The following is a 20,301-nucleotide window of genomic DNA, read 5'->3' as shown; positions in this document are numbered from 1 at the left end:
CACACTAAGGAGAAATCCAACTGCCGAAAACTGGGAGAACCAGCACCAGCAGAGGCTTAAGCTACTATCTACCCCTCAAAAAACGATGTGTCAAATACAAAAAGTGGGAGAGGGGAGCGCGAACATTACTGTCACCAATGAATGCTCAAGTTACTACTAAACAGAAAACAACTACGGTGTTTCAACCGCAGCGAAAAAGTGCAACACCTATCACAGAGAGCTGGGAAAGGGGGCACAATGCCACCGCTACCAGCTGATTTCCTAGGTAACATTATAGCGTGAAAGCTAAGAACATTAGCAACATAGCTGGGCAAAGAGGATGCGCACAGTGTCTAATGCAGCAAAAGTTAGAAGGGAACATTTAGTGTTTGCAGCACTGCCCTCTGGCTGTCAGGAAGGATGAAATAGAACTGTCAATGATCCCATTAACTGTGACTATATGTGTTACCCATTAACTGTGACTACATGTGTTATTATAAAGGAAGAGGATTATGATCTATTTATAGACTGTGAGAGAGGAAATATTTATTTAAAATCCTTCGTATATTTTATGACAGATGTCTTTTTATTCCTTCTTTCTGATTTCTCTGACAAACCATAATAAAACTTTACTTAAATGAACAGATATAGTATCTGTCCAAGGCATATTCAGACCTATAACATTATAGTTGCTTCATTCAACAATAATCAGATGATTAATAGCAAGAATTAACAAACTCCTACAAGTTTTGCCTTTGTGGTGGATTTTCCCTGTATACTGAGGGAAACCAGCAGCTGTTTAGATCTGATGTAGGTTTTGAATAAATATGAAGCTGCAGTTTAGGAATTACTCAGTATAAGAAGCTGTGTGTATAACTAAAATCACAGCCATGAGTTTATGATATTTATCATTCATAAAATACATATAACTTTGAAGTAAATGTCACTGACTTACCAACTTGACAGATGGTAATGCAGATATGCAGTCACTATTCTTACAGCTTTCTTGTCCATCACAAGAAAATTGCCTATTTTATATCAAAGTGAGGAAACTATTGTTCTGGCTGCCAATAAAGTCTTATCCACTTAACTCACATCAAACCTTTGTATTCATTTAAAGAACATATCTATTCTGACAAGAAAGTGCATAAAGTGACTGACTCAAGATTAACAAGTTCAAATACATTTTCTCAGCACAGTAAACGCCTTATTTCAGTCACTCCACTGTGCTGCTTTAAAATATCTTGGTGTCACTAGAGCCAGACTTCAGTATTTGAAGTGTAACAATAACTTTTGTACATTTTCTAAACCAGGGGTAGAAAAAGGCATAGATCAGAGGGTTTAGACAGGAGTTAAAATAGTACAGACATATTACATAGACAACAGATGAGGCATTGAACAAATTTTCCTGATCTGCAAGACAGACACAATAATAAGGACAAAAACAAATGATAAAGACGCCTACAACAACACCAAGAGTCCTGGCTGCTTTGACTTCAGATTTTTTAGCAGTTACTTTCCTTGAACCCTGGACTGTGACAGTTGTAATGTGAGACCTCATGGCACGAGCCTGAGACACAGCCACCACAAATACTCTCATATACAGAACCACAATAACAGTAATGGGAAGAATGAAGTAAAAAAAAACAGCTGCTACTTGTTCACTTTTGTTAAGGATTATCACACATTCTCCAACACATGAATTATATTGGCCTGGTTGTTTCAGATTATCTTTCAATAACACAAAGAAAATGAAGAAAGAACAGATCCAACAGAGACAAACACAGACTTGAACTCTTTTTTGAGTGACTCTGATGGAGTAATGCAGAGGGTCACAAATAGCCACATAACGGTCAATGGATATGAGCACCATGTTTCCCACTGCTGAAAAAGTTATAATATAATCAAAACCATAATACAGAGCACACATGAAGTCACCCATGTACCAGCAGCCGTCTATGAACATAATTTGAAACAACAGGAGGAAGCCCACGAAGAAATCTGAGACAGCCAGAGAGAGGATGAGGGAATTGGTGGGAGTGTGGAGCTGCCTGGAGAGGAAAGACAGCAACATAGATAAAGATATAAGCAGCTCAAATAACAAATTCAACAGCACATAGAGAGAAAAAAGACATTTTTCCACTATCATTTCTTTGGCACAGCTACTAGACTACTGTAGTGATGAAATATGTGTCTACTTGAAGTGTGAGATGGAGATGATGACCAACAGGTTGAGAGCTGCAGTGAGCATAGCGATAAAGGACAGTATCATGTAAATCAGCACAGTGTCAGAGAGAGGACGCTTTGGCTTCACACAGGAGGTGTTTAGCTGTGGAAAGCAGAGTTCAGTTTCCTCCATCAGAGAGAGGAGAGGAGACACTGCTGAGCTCTGACAACTCTCCAGCTAATTTGTTCCTCCTCTGACATCTTCTCCTAATTACTGAACTAATGTCCCTCCTCCTTGTCAGTCTGACATATTTGTACCACATTGGGAAAATGCAAACATGTTCTCCTACAAGGACACGACACACTGATAATACTTCACAAAATCTCACTATTGGACACCAAAGTTACCCCTTATTGTCAGTATGAGATACAACAGAGTACTCCAACAAAAATAAAGGGTTAAGATTTAAGGACCAAACTACATGTTTTGTGCCATATAAAAAGCGTTCATAGTGCTGGGTTCACAGATCTTCACTTTCTGTATGTGGTCCTATGTTACTTTTCTTATGTTGGACTCACTGTGAACATGTTTGCACAGTTTGTCCACAGTCCAACCATGATCCTGTGTTTGTCTTGAGGTTACATAACTGTAAGTCTTGGAGGTTAAATTAAACCTTTATCATATGTTCAGATTGTGACTCCAAACTGAGGTAAACCTGGTTGTTAACAATTGTGTGATGCAAGACTGAGGCCTGCTGGGACCCACATAGCATCGTTTGGTTGTATTGCTGTGATAGTATCAGCAGGCTAACATGAAATTAGAGAGGAATGTTTGTACTGAATAACTTTTTCTAATGCCAGAATAAATGTTGGTTACCTGCAAAGACTAGCAGAGTATTTAGGTGGGTATGGTAGCATGGTACTGGTGATAGGATCATGAGGACTTGGTAGCAGCAAATGTTTGGAGCATGAGGCCTTCTAGGTTTGTGTGTTGGGGGTACTGCTGAGGATTTGACATTACTTTTTTCTGCTGGTGACTGGACTGTCCAACCTGACATGTTGCAGCTTCTTCACATCAAAACATGATGCGAACATTGTCTGAGAACAAGTCATTCATCAAAGTAAACACAAACTTTTGTGGCTGAGATCCCCTTTAAACTTTGTCCTGCCACAATATATCACCCCATGAGGTAATTGTTGTTTTATAGGGCCCTACTAGGAGAGCTTTCCATTTTCCCTTTAAAACTTTAACTCTGAGTATAACTTGATTATTTTCAGCCCATTACAAATACTGTTGCTTTGTCAAGTACAGGTACCTTTTGCCTTCCTACTAAGGTTCCCTTTAGCATCTGGGGATGCTAAAGTTTCTTTTTAACCAAGAAGAGTGTTAATGTAGTTTTGGTCTTTAGACCAAACCACATTATTTTTGTAGAATCCTCTTATACTGATGTTAAGAAACAAGTCAAGTAAACAAACCTTTGTTGCTGAGATCATAATTTTTACACCTGGGGTCTATAACTCATCAACACATAAGGCAATTATTGTTTGAAGGGCCCCAGTTTTATCACAACAGGGACCCATTAGGTGGTGTTCATATTTTTGTGTTTGTGGAACGGGTGGACCCTCTACTTTTTGGGGTTCAACACAAACAAGTTTATTCCAAAATTCTTAACAGGTGTTTATTTCATCCCAGTTATAAGTAATCCATCCATCCATCATCTATACCCACTTAGTCCTAACCAGTGTCCCAGGGATCTGCCCAGCTCTCTTTGGGTGAAAGGCAGGGGTCCACCCTGGACAGGTCACCAGTCCATCACAGGGCCACATAGAGACAAACAACCTCACACACTCACACTCACTCCTATGGGCAATTTAGAGTCACCAATCAACCTGACATACATGTTTTTGGACTGTGGGAGGAAACCAGAGTACCTGGAGAAAACCTACGTAAGCACAGGGAGAACATGCAAACTCCAAACAGAGAGGCCGGTTCTGCATGAGCTGTCTCTTAATAATGTATGTTAATTCTCCTCTTTTGGTTAAATCATTTAAATTTACTACAAATGAATGTATATTTGATGAATGATAAATATCATAAACTCATGGCTGTGATTTTAGTTATACACACAGGTTCTTATACTGAATAATTCCTAAATTGCAGCTGCACGTTTTTTCAAAACCTACATCAGATCTAAACAGCTGCTGCTTTCCCTCAGTATACAGGGAAAATCCACCACAAAGGCAAAGCTTGTAGGAGTTTGTTAATTCTTGTTATTAATAGTCTTATTATAGTGGAATGGTTTGTTAGAGAATTCAGAAAAAAGAATAAAAAAGCATTCTCAACAGGAATGGTTATGTATTTTTGTGTTGTTAAACATTCACAATAAACAGTTCCATCCATCCATCCATCATCTATACCCTCTTATTCCTTAACCAGGGTCCCAGGGATCTGCTGGAGCCTATCCCAGCTGTCTTTTGGGAGAAAGACAGGGGTACACCCTGGACAGGTCACCTGTCCATCACGGGGCCAATACACAGTACCTACGTGTTTTAGTACTATCAGTAAGATGCTTGAATTCATTAGAAGTCATTCACAGCATGACTGGATATGTTTGGAGGTCAAAATAACCAGAAAATTAACAACTGTTCAGTTTGGTTTCTGTAATCAGTATTACAGTATTAGTTACATGAGAACCTGTCTGACGGTGAGAATAACGGTATTCCCCTGCAAAGGTGAAAGTCCAGTGTTGAAGTCCAAGGCTATATCGGACCAGGGTTGATGGGGTACTGGAAGTGGTTGGAGGAACCCGGGCAGTTTCTGCATGATTGATTTATACCGTGCACAAACTGGACAAGCTGTGATATATTCCGCTACTTCCACCTGGACCGATGACCACCAGAGTCATTGACCCACCATGAAGAGCATTCTGGTGACCCAGAACCCAGATCCCTGGGGAGTTGAGACTGAAGGTAGATGTTTGGGCCCATTGGATCACGTCGCCCTGTAACTCCGGCGGAACATTTAGCTGATTGGGTGGGCAACCTGCAGGAGTAGGTTGATCCCTGGTGGCCTCCTTGTCACATGACTCAACGGTCTAGGTCACTGCTCCCACAATGAACAAAGTCGGCAGGATTGGTCCCGTGTCCTCGGGTGCGCTTCCAGTGTTTTGAAGTCTGGACAGTGCATTGGGTTTGCCATTCTCCTCAATCCCAATCATCAAAGTCATTGATCATGTCCCGCAATACATCATTTACCATTATTTGGAAAATAGCTGGGGTGTTAGAGAGTCCAAATGGCGTTACTAAGTATTCTTAATATCCTGTGGGTGTGCTGAAAGCCGTCTTCCACTCATCATCGTCTGATTCATACCAAGTGATAAGCTTTATGTCGGTCTAACTTGGTAAATTTGCTGGCTCACTTGAGTTCGACCGCTGATGTTAACAGAGGAAATGGATAGGGATTTTTAACTGTGTTTGCATTAAGCCTGCGATAGTCTATACATGGGTGTAGTGTCTTGTCCATTTTCTCTACAAAGAAGACACCAGCTCCGACTGGGGAAGAAGAAGGTCTAATAATTATGGATCTTAACGAGTCTTGTATGTAGTCTTGCATCACTTGTCTTTCTTTATCTGATAGGGATTATAATCATCCCTTAGGTGGGAGACTACCAGGTATCAAGTCAGTGGCACAATTGTAGCATCTATGATGTTGTAAAAACCTCCTTCAGGTCCCTGTAACACGCAGGTACCGTAGAGAGGTTAGGGTAGGTCTCCTACTTGCCCTTAGGTATTCCCCGAAGCTCCTCAGAGGGAATACTGCTTTCTTGGTCTGATCCCCTGTTAAAATCTAATGCCAGGACTGCCGGAGTGTCGGTCTCTGGAGTGAAACAGTTCTTGGCGCAGTAATCACTCCACTGCAGGACCTGTCCTTCTGTCCAATCTATTCTAGGATTATGTAGTCAGAGCCAAGGGTATCCCAAAATGAGGGGCTGTCGTAGAGAGTTGATAAGGTGGAAACTTACTAGTTTGTGATGATGATCCTGAAATGATAATTGTACTGGCAACATATGGTGACAACATGATCATACAATAAACGAGAAACTAGAACATTAGTTTGTGACACAAGAACAGAGTTAATACAGTCATGTCTGTTCCTAACAGCAAAAGTTAAAACCGAAATATATAAACACGTACCTGAGGTCCATAAACCCACAGTTGCAGACCCTGGAGGGCGGAATTCCGCATCTCCGACCGATGGGGTCATGGATCTCCCAGCGACTGTTAAGGAGTGTGTCACATGCTACGCAAGTCGCACTGCATATGAGAGGAAAAGAGCCTCAGATGACGCCGGAATACAGTATTGTTCAAAATAATAACAAGCACTGAATGTTCCCTTCGTGCATGCGCAATTCGAGTAATTATATCAAAAAGTCACCTGTGACCCAGGATGACCCCCAGAGGTGATATATACAGTATTGTTCAAAATAATAGCAGTGTGGCATTCAATCAGTGAGGTCATCAATTTTGTGAAAAAACAGGTGTGAATTAGGTGGCTCCTATTTAAGGATGAAGCCAGCACTTGTTGAACATGCATTTGAAAGCCTGAAGAAAATGGGTCGTTCAAGACATTGTTCAGAAGAACAGCGTACTTTGATTAAAAAGTTGATTGGAGAGGGGAAAACCTATAAGGAGGTGCAAAAAATTATAGGCTGTTCAGCTAAAATGATCTCCAATGCCTTAAAATGGAGGGCAAAACTAGAGAGACGTGGAAGAAAACGGAAGACAACCAGCAAAATGGATCGAAGAATAAGCAGAATGGCAAAGGCTCAACCAATGATCAGCTCCAGGATGATCAAAGACAGTCTGGAGTTACCTGTAAGTACTGTGACAGTTAGAATCCCCCGCAAAGTCCCTCTGTTAAAAAAAAAGATGTGCAGAAGAGGTTACAATTTGCCAAAGAACACATCAACTGGCCTAAAGAGAAATGGAGGAACATTTTGTGGACTGATGAGAGTAAAATTGTTCTTTTTGGGTCCAAGGGCCATAGACAGTTTGTGAGACGACCCCCAAACTCTGAATTCAAGCCACAGTACACACAGTGAAGACAGTGAAGCATGGTGGTGCAAGCATCATAATATGGGCATGTTTCTCCTACTATGGTGTTGGGCCTTTTTATCGCATACCAGGGATCATGGATCAGTTTGCATATGTCAAAATACTTGAAGAGGTCATGTTGCCTTATGCTGAAGAGGACATGCCGTTGAAATGGTTGTTTCAACAAGACAATGACCCCAAACACATTAGTAAACGAGCATAGTCTTGGTTCCAAACCAACAAAATTAATGTTATGGAGTGGCCAGCCCGATCCCCGGAACTTAATCCAATCGAGAACTTGTGGGGTGATATCAAAAATGCTGTTTCTGAAGCAAAACCAAGAAATGTAAATGAATTGTGGAATGTTGTTAAAGAATCATGGAGTGGAATAACAGCTGAAAGGTGCCACAAGTTGGTTGACTCCGTGCCACACAGATGTGAAGCAGTTATAAAAAACTGTGGTCATACAACTAAATATTAGTTTAGTGATTCACAGGATTGCTAAATCCTAGAAACAAAAACGTTTGCACAAAATAGTTTTGAGTTTATACAGTCAACGGCAGACACTGCTATTTTTTTTAACACACCCCTTTCAACTAATTGCCCAATTGCACAGCCTTAAGAGCGTGCATATGGAGAGTTGTCAGAGCTCAGCAGTGTCTCCTCTCCTCTCTCTGATGGAGGAAACTGAACTCTGCTTTCCACAGCTAAACACCTCCTGTGTGAAGCCAAAGCATCCTCTCTCTGACACTGTGCTGATTTACATGATACTGTCCTTTATCTCTCTGCTCACTGCAGCTCTCAACCTGTTGGTCATCATCTCCATCTCACACTTCAAGTAGACACATATTTCATCACTACAGTAGTCTAGTAGCTGTGCCAAAGAAATGATAGTGGAAAAATGTCTTTTTTTCTCTCTATGTGCTGTTGAATTTGTTATTTGAGCTGCTTATATCTTTATCTTTAATGATAATCAATACTACAAACAATGAGTATGTTGCTGTCTTTCCTCTCCAGGCAGCTCCACACTCCCACCAATTCCCTCATCCTCTCTCTGGCTGTCTCAGATTTCTTCGTGGGCTTCCTCCTGTTGTTTCACATTATGTTCATAGATGGCTGCTGGTACATTGGTGACCTCATGTGTGTTCTGTTTTGTGGTTTAGATTATATTATAACTTCTTCATCAGTAGGAAACTTGACTCTTATATCCATTGACCGTTATGTGGCTATTTGTGACCCTCTGCATTACTCCATCAGAGTCACTCAAAAAAGAGTTCAAGTCTGTGTTTGTCTCTGTTGGATATGTTCTGTTATGTGTTTTATTGTGTTATCGAAAGATAATCAGGAACAACCAGGCCAATATAATTCATGTGTCGGAGAGTGTGTGATAATGCTCAGCAAAAGTGAACGAGTTGCAAATCTTATTTTGGCTTTCATTCTTCCCATTACTGTTATTGTGGTTCTGTATATGAGAGTATTTGTGGTGGCTGTGTCTCAGGCTCGTGCCATGAGGTCTCACATTACAACTGTCACAGTCCAGGGTTCAAGGAAAGTAACTGCTAAAAAATCTGAACTCAAAGCAGCCAGGACTCTTGGTGTTGTTGTAGGCGTCTTTATCATTTGTTTCTGTCCTTATTATTGTGTCAGTCTTGCAGATCAGGAAACTTTGTTCAATGTTTCATCTGCTGCCTTTGTACTATGTGTTTTCTATTTTAACTCCTGTCTAAACCCTCTGATCTATGCCTTTTTCTACCCCTGGTTTAGAAAATGTATTATACTTATTGTTACACTTCAAATACTGAAGTCTGGCTCTAGTGACACCAACATACTTTAAAATGACACAATGGAGTGACTGAAATAAGGCGTTTACTGTGCTGAGAAAATGTATTTGAACTTGTTAATTTTTAATACGACACTTTAATAACTTTCTAGTCAGACCAGACACATTCTTTAAATCAATACAAATATAATGATGTGAGTTCAGTGAAAAAGACTTTATTAGCAAACAAAACAATTGCTTTCTCCCTTTCACTCTGTGAATTTTAAAATAGAAATAAGAGGCATTCTTCATGTAATGGAAGAGAAATCTGTAGGAAAAGTGACTGCATGATATTTGCATTACCCTCTGTCAGTAATATATTTGTATCCCCATCGTTTTGTTACTGACATTTACTTTAAAGTTATATGTATTTGATGAATGATAAATATCATAACTTTATTGCTGTGATTTTAGTTATACACACAGCTTATTATACTGAATAATTCCTAAACTGCAGCTGCATATTTGTTCAAACCTACATCAGATCTAAACAGCTGCTGCTTTCCCTCAGTATACAGGGAAAATCCACCACAAAGGCAAAGCTTGTAAGAATTTAATTCTTATTATAGTGGAATAAAACAACCATTATGTTATCAGTCTGACAGATACTATATCTGTTCATATCTGTAAAGCTTTCTTATTGTTTGTCAGAGAACTCAGAAAGAAGAAATATAAAACATATGTCATAAAATATACAATGTTTTTTATATGTCCTCTCTCACAGTCTATAAATTGATCATAATCCTCTTCCTTTATAATAAGAATTTCACTTCATGTGGTCCTATGTTTTACTGCTCTTATGCTGGACTCACTGTGAACATGTTTGCACAGTTTGTCCATAGTCCAACCATGATCCTGTATTTGTTTTGAGGTCTTGTAAGTCTTGTAGGTTAAATTAAAGCTTTATCATATGTTCAGATTGTGACTCCAAACTGAGGTAAACCTGGTTGTTAACAATTGTGTGATACAGGACTGAGGCCTGCTGGGACCCACAAAGCATTGTTTGGTTGTATTGCTGTGATAGTATCAGCAGACTAACATGAAATTAGAGAGGAATGTTTGTACTGAATAACTTTTTCTCATGCCAGAATAAATGTTGATTACTTTCAAAGACTAGCAGAGTATTTAGGTGGATATGGTAGCATGGTGCTTCAAATATAATCATGATGACTTGATTGACATATTTGGTGCAGAAGGCCTTCTAGGTTTGTTTGTTGGGGATAATTAAATTTGTCTGCTGGTGACAGGGCTGTCCAAACCAGCAGCAATTCTTGAAACAGGCTTTAGTCCTATTATGTTACTTGTGTTGTGTGGATGCAGCTGAAGAGAAGGTGTTTCAGTGGTGCTGGAGGACACTGATGATCCTTCTCTGTGTCTCTCTGGATTATGATCCAACCAGGCCCGACCCAGGAACTGGTGCTTATTTAAAGAGTATTGGCCAAAAATGTTTGCAGTGTCACAGCATGTTGCCCTCTGCCATCTTGAAATGTGTAGCTATCTTAAAAGAAGATGATAAGTTATAAAGAAAAATTAACATCACATGCATGACAGCCATCAGCCACACTGGACAATGAGCTGTGCCAGATGTGACCTGGGGCTTTCAAAAACATTGGATGTGCACTCTATGTTAGGTTTGGGTTGGAGAGTGGTCTTGTTGTAGAGTCCTGAAGATTTATGATGACATGGTCTGATAACCCCCTCTTTGGGGCCACATGATCTCCATAGAAATGCTCACTGATTTCTTGGCACATCCATCATGTATATTGATAACTGTTAATAGCAAATGTCTTTTAGGAGACAGGATACTCCAGCATTTAGTTCTGTCATGTATTTTTGTGTTGCTAAACATTCACAATACACAGTTCCAAAGTGTTTTAGTACTATCAGTAAGATGTTTGAATTGAGTTCATTAGAAGTCATTCACAGCACGACTGGATCTGTTTAAGGGTCAAGATAACCAGAAAAAAAACCAGTTCAGTTGTGTTTCTGTGAACAATATTACAGTTATTATAATTATCCATACTAGCATATGAAACGGTTACACTTTCACGTACTTGTTGAGTCTTCGTACTACTGCCTCAATTGTGCCCTTGGCCAGGAGGACGGATAACTCCTGATCCAGCGCCAGGGGTCTTACTGGGTCACTGATGATGGTCATTTTGACCTGGTTCGAAACAGGGGGCCAGTGTCAGAACTGCAACAGCTGAGGTGCTACTGGGTGAAAAACTCGACAGCCGGCCATGAAGTTTCATCCCCTGCTCCCACTGCCCTTATGGGGGGTCCTTACCAGTGCTGCTGGTAAGGACCGGTGGTAGGGTGAGTTCTAGGCGGGTCCTGGGGGCTGCTGTCAGAAGTCTCAATGTGGGTGGATGAGCCATGGGTCTACTGAGGCCCAAAGGCTGCTGTCTAGTCTCCGGAGCTCAAATGGTTCACCCCAGCACCTCCGATGCAGCCGAACCAAACAATTCTCCAGGTTCCACAGGGACACTACGGAGGATTTTGCAACACTGCTCCATCAATGCCAACTGTGCCAGCTAAACCTGACAGCGAGTCTGGACTAGAAATGACATCATCCGACCCAGCTCACATGTCAACAGGGCAGAAGCCTGCAATGCTGCATCGCTAAATGCAATAGCAGAAGCAGCAGTAGTGCTGTCCTGTAAAGAGGCCGATAAGGCAAACATAAACTGCACCTGTGAACTACCAAGATGGCCAGCACGTGCATTGGCATTATAGGCCCTTGTCAGAAGGTCGTCCATGACTTGACTTTGGGGTCGTGGGCACCGGACAGTTGGGTGCAGTGCCTCCTCAGGTGTCACAATACGGGAGGCTCAAGCTCCAAACAGAGAGGCCGGTTCTGCATGAGCTGTCTCTTAATAATGTATGTTAATTCTCCTCTTTTGGTTAAATCATTTAAATTTACTACAAATGTATGTATATTTGATGAATGATAAATATCATAAACAAATGGCTGTGATTTTAGTTATACACACAGCTTCTTATACTGAGTAATTCCTAAACTGCAGCTTCATATTTGTTCAAAACCTACATCAGATCTAATCAGCTGCTGCTTTCCCTCAGTATACAGGGAAAATCCACCACAAAGGCAAAGCTTGTTGGAGTTTGTTAATTCTTGTTATTAATCATCTGATTATTGTTGAATGAAGCAACTATAATGCTATAGGTCTGAATATGCCTTGGACAGATACTATATCTGTTCATTTAAGTAAAGTTTTATTATGGTTTGTCAGAGAAATCAGAAAGAAGGAATAAAAAGACATCTGTCATAAAATATACAAGGGATTTTAAAGAAATATTTCCTTTCTCACAGTGAATAAGTCATAATACTCTTCCTTTATAATAACACACAGATCTTCACTTTCTCTATGTGGTCCTATGTTTTACTGTTCTTATGTTGGACTCACTGTGAACATGTTTGCACAGTTTGTCCACAGTCCAACCATGATCGTGTTTGTCTTGAGGTTATATAACTGTAAGTCTTGTAGGTTAAATTAAAGCTTTATCATATGTTCAGATTGTGACTCCAAACTGAGGTAAACCTGGTTGTTAAGAATTGTGTGATGCAGGACTGAGGCCTGCTGGGACCCACATAGCATCGTTTGGTTGTATTGCTGTGATAGTATCAGCAGGCTAACATGAAATTAGAGAGGAATGTTTGTACTGAATAACTTTTTCTCATGCCAGAATAAATGTTGGTTACTTTTAAGTCTAGCAGAGTATTTAGGTGGGTATGGTAGCATGGTACTGGTGATAGGATCATGAGGACTTGGTAGCAGCAAATGTTTGGAGCATGAGGCCTTCTATGTTTGTGTGTTGGGGGTACTGCTGAGGATTTGACATTACTTTTTTCTGCTGGTGACTGGACTGTCCAACCTGACATGTTGCAGCTTCTTCACATCAAAACATGATGCGAACATTGTCTGAGAACAAGTCATTCATCAAAGTAAACACAAACTTTTGTGGCTGAGATCCCCTTTAAACTTTGTCCTGCCACAATTGTCATATTCCGGAAACTAGGTTTCCGGTTCTGTGATTTTATTTTGAAGGGACAACGGGAAATGCTTGGGCAATTTGTACTGAACTTTAGTTGATTGCTGATTTGTGTCACCTGTGGACCTATGCTTAAATAGCAGGGACTGTGTGGACACAAATTGCCGGATTGTTTGTTACCATACTCTATAGCGAGGATTTACTCTTCAGCGGTATGTTCTCTGGATCTTGGCCACTGGGATGATCGGAGGAATCACCAGTTCACGGCAAGTTACTTTTTACCCTTTTTTCATTGACTATTGTATACGCTTCAAGAGAAGCTGGTTAGCGTTCTGCACAACTGGGAAGATCGGAGGAATCGCCAGTTTACGTCAGAACTTACTCTTTTCAATAACTAATGGAAACGGCTCGGAGGAGCTAGCTTACGCTCTTGGTACTGTTGGTCCCACGAAGTGGATTTAGACTCGACAAGGGGGACGCGTTTTCTTGTGTGGATTATTATCTGACTGTTCGTAGACACCCGTGAGTTCGGGGAAGCACCTATTGGGATCTCCGCTCTTTGGGAGGTTCAGGTGCGTCAACCTACGGTTATTTCTGTTTTTCAATATTAACTTAGTCTCTTGTGTGTTCCCCGTTTTCCGGGCCTCAAGACTACCCTGGCTTCTGACCGACCACAGAGGAAACAAGATACCGTCAGATTTTGCTCTGCGGGCCCTACACGGACAACTCTTCTCATCTCCGAGGACCAGCCCGGCGGAACCGGTCCTGGCTATCGGAGAAACCACAATCTTCCGACTCCTCACCTGGACTGACAGTCATCACCTTTGGTCATCAATCACTTTCACGCTTCATTACTTGTACTTTCCAATAAACTTTGGTATACTCTGACTCAGTTTCCGGGTACTTGTGTTGATGGGGTCGTGATCCATACAAATTTGTAAACAGATCATGACAACAATATATCCCCCCATGTGTCATGATCCGCAACTTTTGCTCTTCCTGTTGTTTTATTTTGAAGGATCATGACAGGATTTAGTTTTGGTTGTTTTCTGTTCCCTTGACCTTTTGACCTGATTAGTTCATTGTTTTCACCTGTGCCTTGTTTTCTCCCTCACTTTAAGTATCTTGTTTCAGTCACTGCTCCTTGCCAGGTCGTCTGTTATCCTACCATGTCAGTTGTCCTACCTTGTCTGTCATGCTTCCTACGCCTTGATTGTCTGACTTTTTTTTTTTGCCACGGTTTGTCCTTTTGTTTTCTCCAAGTTAAGTTGTTCTGGCTTTCTTTTGTGTGTCTTCACCATGTTTTGTGTGTTCGTCTAGTTCCTTTGGTGTTCAGGTTTTGTCTTGTTACCTTGTGCCCGTTAGTTCCCTTTGTTCATGCCGTGTCCCTTTTTTTTTTTTTTTTTTTTTTTTTTTTTTTTTTTTTTTTTTTCCATGTCCATGTGTTCCCTGTTTGGTCTGGTACATCTCCCTAAGTGTGTGACCCAGACCTTCATGCCTTTCCTTCCCTGACTCTCATGTTCTTGTTTCCTGTTTGGTCTGGTGCGTCTCCCTCAGTGTGTGACCCAGACCTTCATGCCTTTCCTTCCCTGACTCTCATGTTCTTGTTCCCTGTTTGGTCTGGTGCGTCTCCCTCAGTGTGTGACCCAGACCCTCATGCCTTGTTCTCCTTGAGTCCCTGTCTTTGTCTTCATTTTCATGCTTCATGTACTCCTGCTTTGTGTGTTAGTTTCTTGTTTGACCTTTGTTTCTGAGTTCAATAAAGCCCCTTTTCCTTCACTCCTGTGTTTTGTTCGAAGTTTGCTCCTGACCACGACCTAGATCATGACACCATGAGGTAATTGTTGTTTTTTTAGGGCCCTAATAGGAGAGCTTCCCATTTTCCCTTTAAAACTTTAACTCTGAGTATAACTTGATTATTTTCAGCCCATTACAAATACTGATGCTTTGTCAAGTACAGGTACCTTTTGCCTTCCTACTAAGGTTCCCTTTAGCATCTGGGGATGTTAAAGTTTCTTTTTAACCAAGAAGAGTGTTAATGTAGTTTTGGTCTTTAGACCAAACCACATTATTTTTGTAGAATCCTCTTATACTGATGTTAAGAAACAAGTCAAGTAAACAAACCTTTGTTGCTGAGATCATAATTTTTACACCTGGAGTCTATAACTCATCAACACATAAGGCAATTATTGTTTGAAGGGCCCCAGTTTTATCACAACAGGGACCCATTTTAACTCTTAAGTGGTGTTCATATTTTTGTGTTTGTGGGATGGGTGGACCCTCTACTTTTTGGGGTTTTTAGTTCAACACAAACAAGTTTATGTCAAAATGCTTAACAGGTGTTTATTTCATCCCAGTTATAAGTAATTCATCCATCCATCATCTATACTTGCTTATTCCTAACCAGGGTCCCAGGGATCTGCTGGAGCCTATCCCAGCTCTCTTTGGGTGAAAGGCAGCGGTCCACCCTGGACAGGTCCCCAGTCCATCACAGGGCCACATAGAGACAAACAACCTCACACACTCACACTCACTCCTATGGGCAATTTAGAGTCACCAATCAACCTGACATACATGTTTTTGGACTGTGGGAGGAAACCAGAGTACCTGGAGAAAACCCACACAAGCACAGCGAGAACATGCAAACTCCAAACAGAGAGGCCGGTTCTGCATGAGCTGTCTCTTAATAATGTATGTTAATTCTCCTCTTTTGGTTAAGTCATTTAAATTTACTACAAATGTATGTATATTTGATGAATGATAAATATCATAAACTCATGGCTGTGATTTTAGTTGTGCCACAGCTTCTTATACTGAATAATTCCTAAACTGCAGCTGCACGTTTTTTCAAAACCTACATCAGACCTAAACAGCTGCTGCTTTCCCTAAGTATACAGGGAAAATCCACCACAAAGGCAAAGCTTGTAGGAGTTTCTTAATTCTTGTTATTAATAATCTTATTATAGTGGAATGGTTTGTCAGAGAATTCAGAAAAAAGAATAAAAAAGCATTCCCAACAGGAATGGTTATGTATTTTTGTGTTGCTAAACATTCACAATAAACAGTTCCATCCATCCATCCATCATCTATACCCTCTTATTCCTTAACCAGGGTCAGAGGGATCTGCTAGAGCCTATCCCAGCTGTCTTATGGGTGAAAGGCAGGGGTACACCCTGTACAGGTCACCTGTCCATCATGGGGCCAATACACAGTACCTAAGTGTTTCAGTACTATCAGTAAGATGCTTGAATTCATTAGAAGTCACTGACAGCATGACTGGATCTGTTTGGGGGTCAAAATAACCAGAAAATTAACAACCGTTCAGTTTGGTTTCTGTAATCCATATTACAGTATTAGTTACATGAGAACCTGTCAATGACGTTGAGAATAATGGTATTCCCCTGCAAAGGTGAAAGTCCAGTGTTGAAGTCCAAGGCTATATCGGACCAGGGTTGATGGGTTACTGGAAGTGGTTGGAGGAACCCGGGCAGTTTCTGCATGAATAATTTATACCGTGCACAAACTGGACAAGCTGTGATATATTCCACTACTTCCCGCTGGACCAATGACCACCAGAGTCATTGACCCACCATGAAGAGCATTCTGGTGACCCAGAACCCAGATCCCTGGGGAGTTGACACTAATGGTAGATGATTGGGCCCATTGGATCATGTCGCCCTGATCCCTGGTGGCCTCCTTGACACACGACTCAATGGTCCAGGTCACTGCTCCCACAATGAACAAAGTCGGCAGAATTGGTCCCGTGTCCTCGGGTGCGCTTCCAGTGTTTTGAAGTCTGGACAGTGCATTGGGTTTGCCATTCTCCTCAATCCTGGTCTATAAGACAGATGAAAGTTGAATTGGATAAAAAAAAGCGACTACCTTGCTTGCTTGGAGTTCAGTCTTCTGGCAGTTTGTATGTACTCTAGGTTCTTGTGATCTGTGTACACTAAGAATGGCTGGTCAGTCCATTCCAGCCAGTGTCTCCACTCCGTTAACGCTGCCTTGACTGCTAGTAAATTGCGGTTTCCTATGTCGTAATTTCGTTCGGCCGGTGGGAGCATACGGGACAGGAAGGTGCATGGATGTACGCGACCATCTTTGGCGTTATGCTGCAATAACACTGCCTCTATTATGAACTGTCAAGAAGATTCTGGAACAGACAGTACCGGTACACTGGTAAAACTTCTCTTGAGACACCTGAGGGCCTTCTCCGCTGATGGTGCCCAGACAAACTTGGTTTTGGGGGAAGTCAGTCATGTTATGGCACAGCAATGGAACTGAAGTTCCTTATAAATTTTCTATATTGGTTAGTGAACCCTAAAAATTGTTACCTGACAATGAGAAGATGGGTTTGGCCAATCCTCCACTGCTCTAATCTTGGCCAGATCCATTTCAATTGACCCATCCATCATGACAAAACCAAAAAAACAACACCCTGATGGCATGGAACTCCCACTTTTCTGCCTTGACATACAAGCCGTGTTTCATTCATGGTATTAATTTCTCGAGGACTCTTCTCATGTACAGTGGGGCAAAAAAGTATTTAGTCAGCCACCAATTGTGCAAGTTCTCCCACTTAAAAAGATGAGAGACAATTATGAGAGACACAATGAGAAAAAAAATCCAGAAAATCACATTGTCTGATTTTTAAAGAATTTATTTGCAAATTATGCTGGAAAATAAGTATTTGGTCACCTACAAACAAGCAAGATTTCTGGCTCTCACAGACCTGTAACTTCTTCTGTAAGAGGCTCCTCTGTCCTCCACTCGTTACGTGTATTAATGGCACCTGTTTGAACTCATTATCAGTATAAAAGACACCTGTCCACAACCTCAAACAGTCACACTCCAAACTCCACTATGGCCAAAACCAGAGAGCTGTCAAAGGACACCAGAAACAAAATTGTAGACCTGCACCAGGCTGGGGACAACTGAGTCTGCAATAGGTAAGCACCTTGGGGTGAAGAAATCAACTGTGGGAGCAATTATTAGAAAACGGAAGACATACAAGACCACTGATAATCTCCTTCGATCTGGGGCTCCACACAAGATCTCACCCCATGGGGTCAAAATGATCACAAGAACGGTGAGCAAAAATCCCAGAACTACATGGGGGGACCTAGTGAATGACTGGCTTGAGAGCTGGGACCAAAGTAACAAAGGCTACCATCAGTAACAAAGGCTACCATCAGTATCACACTATGCCGCCAGGGACTCAAATCCTGCAGTGCCAGATGTGTCTCCCTGCTTAAGCCAGTACATGTCCAGGCCCGTCTGAAGTTTGCTAGAGAGCATTTGGATGAAGAGGACTGGGAGAAAGTCATATCGTCAGATGAAACCAAAACAGAACTTTTTGGTAAAAACTCTACTTGTCATGTTTGGAGGAGAAAGAATACTGAGTCGCATCCAAAGAACACCATACCTACTGTTAAGCATAGGGGTGGAAACATCATGCCTTGGGGCTGTTTTTCTGCCAAGGGACCAGGATGACTGATCCATGTAAAGGAAAGAATGAATGGGCCCATGTATCGTCAGATTTTGAGTGAAAACCTCCTTCCATCAGCAAGGGCATTGAAGATGAAACATGGCTGGGTCTTTTAGCATGACAATGATCCCAAACACACCACCCAGGTAATGAAGGAGGGGCTTGGTAAGAAGCATTTCAAGGTCCTGGAGTGGCCTAGATGGTCTCCAGATCTCAACCCCATAGAAAATCTTTGAAGGGAGTTGAAAGTCCGTGTTGCCCAGTGACAGCCCCAAAACATCACTGCTCTAGAGGAGATCTGCATGGAGGAATGGGCCAAAATACCAGCAACAGTGTGTGAAAACCTTGTGAAGACTTACAGAAAATGTTTGATCTCTGTCATTGCCAACAAAGGGTATATAACAAAGTATTGAGATGAACTTTTGTTATTGACCAAATACTTATAACTTGACCACCATAACTTGCAATAAATTCTTTAAAAATCAGACAGAAGTCAGTATGTCGTCTAAGTAGACAAAGTCATGGATCATGTCCTGCAATACATCATTTACCATTATTTGGAAAACTGTTGGGGTGTTAGATAGTCCAATTGACATTACTAAGTATTCTTAATGTCCTGTGGATGTGCTGAAAGTCGTCTTCCACTCATCACCGTGTCTGATTCATACCAAGTGATAAGCTTTATGTAGGTCTAACTTGGTAAATCTGCTGGCTCCCTTGAGCTCGACCGCTGATGTTAACAGAGGAAATGGATAGGGATTTTTAACTGTGTTTGCGTTAAGCCTGTGATAGTCTATGCATGGGTGTAGTGTCTTGTCCATTTTCTCTACAAAGAAGGCACCAGCTCTGACTGGGGAGGAAGGTCTAATAATTATGGATCTTAACGAGTCTTGTATGTAGTCTTGCATCACTCGTCTTTCTTTATCTGATAGGGAATATAATCATCCCTTAGGTGGGAGACTACCAGGTATCAAGTCAGTGGCACAATTGTAGCGTCTATGATGCTGTAAAAACCTCCTTCAGGTCCCTGTAACACGCAGGTACCGTAGAGAGGTTAGGGTAGGTCTCCCCCCTGCCCTTAGGTATCCCCCGAAGCTCCTCAGAGGGAATACTGCTTTCTTGGTCTGATCCCCTGTTAAAGTCTAATGCCAGGACTGTTGGAGTGTCGGTCTCTGGAGTGAAACAGTTCTTGGCGCAGTAATCACTCCACTGCAGGACCTGTCCTTCTGTCCAATCTATTCTAGGATTATGTAGTCAGAGCCAAGGGTATCCCAAAATGAGCGGCTGTTGTAGAGAGTTGATAGGGTGGAAACTTACTAGTTTGTGATGATAATCCTGAAATGATAATTGTACTGGCAACATATGGTGACAACATGATCACAGAATAAACAAGAAACTAGAACATTAGTTTGTGACACAAGAACAGTGTTAATACAGTCACATCTGTTCCTAAACCTAACGCAGCACACCCAGCTTTTTGTATGGCACGAAAAATGTAGTTTGGTCCTTTGATCTTAATCCTTTATTTTTGTTGGAGTACTCTGTTGTATCTCATACTGACAATAAGGGGTAACTTTAGTGTCCAATAGTGAGATTTTGGTGAAGTATTAACAGTGTGTCACAGTGTGTATATCAGAGTGTGTTACAACAAGGTCAGACTGACAAGGAGGAGGGACATTAGTTCAGTAATTAGGAGAAGATGTCAGAGGAGGAACAAATTAGCTGGAGAGTTGTCAGAGCTCAG

General features: G+C 41.3%; 2 protein-coding genes across 2 annotated transcripts; one reads left to right on the top strand and one right to left on the bottom strand.

The window, feature by feature from the left end:
- Nucleotides 1-1,213: 1,213 nt before the first annotated feature.
- Nucleotides 1,214-2,341, bottom strand: LOC113123140 (trace amine-associated receptor 8a-like; the record flags this gene model as incomplete). The annotated part of the gene is made up of 2 exons (XM_026294964.1): nucleotides 1,214-2,030; nucleotides 2,178-2,341. Coding segments are annotated over 2 exons (981 nt in total), but the record flags the coding sequence as incomplete, so codon positions are not given.
- A 5,886-nt stretch (nucleotides 2,342-8,227) lies between these two features.
- On the top strand, nucleotides 8,228-9,073 carry LOC113122883 (trace amine-associated receptor 13c-like). Its single transcript, XM_026294528.1, has one exon. It carries the CDS (start codon nucleotides 8,228-8,230, stop codon nucleotides 9,071-9,073), a length of 846 nt encoding a protein of 281 aa, XP_026150313.1.
- Nucleotides 9,074-20,301: the final 11,228 nt, after the last annotated feature.

The sequence above is a fragment of the Mastacembelus armatus genome, chromosome 21 (assembly GCF_900324485.2).
Source record: "Mastacembelus armatus chromosome 21, fMasArm1.2, whole genome shotgun sequence".
NCBI classification, from domain to species: domain Eukaryota; kingdom Metazoa; phylum Chordata; class Actinopteri; order Synbranchiformes; family Mastacembelidae; genus Mastacembelus; species Mastacembelus armatus.
The sequence above is the reverse complement of the archived record's forward strand: the minus strand, read 5'-3'. Positions and strand labels throughout refer to the sequence as shown.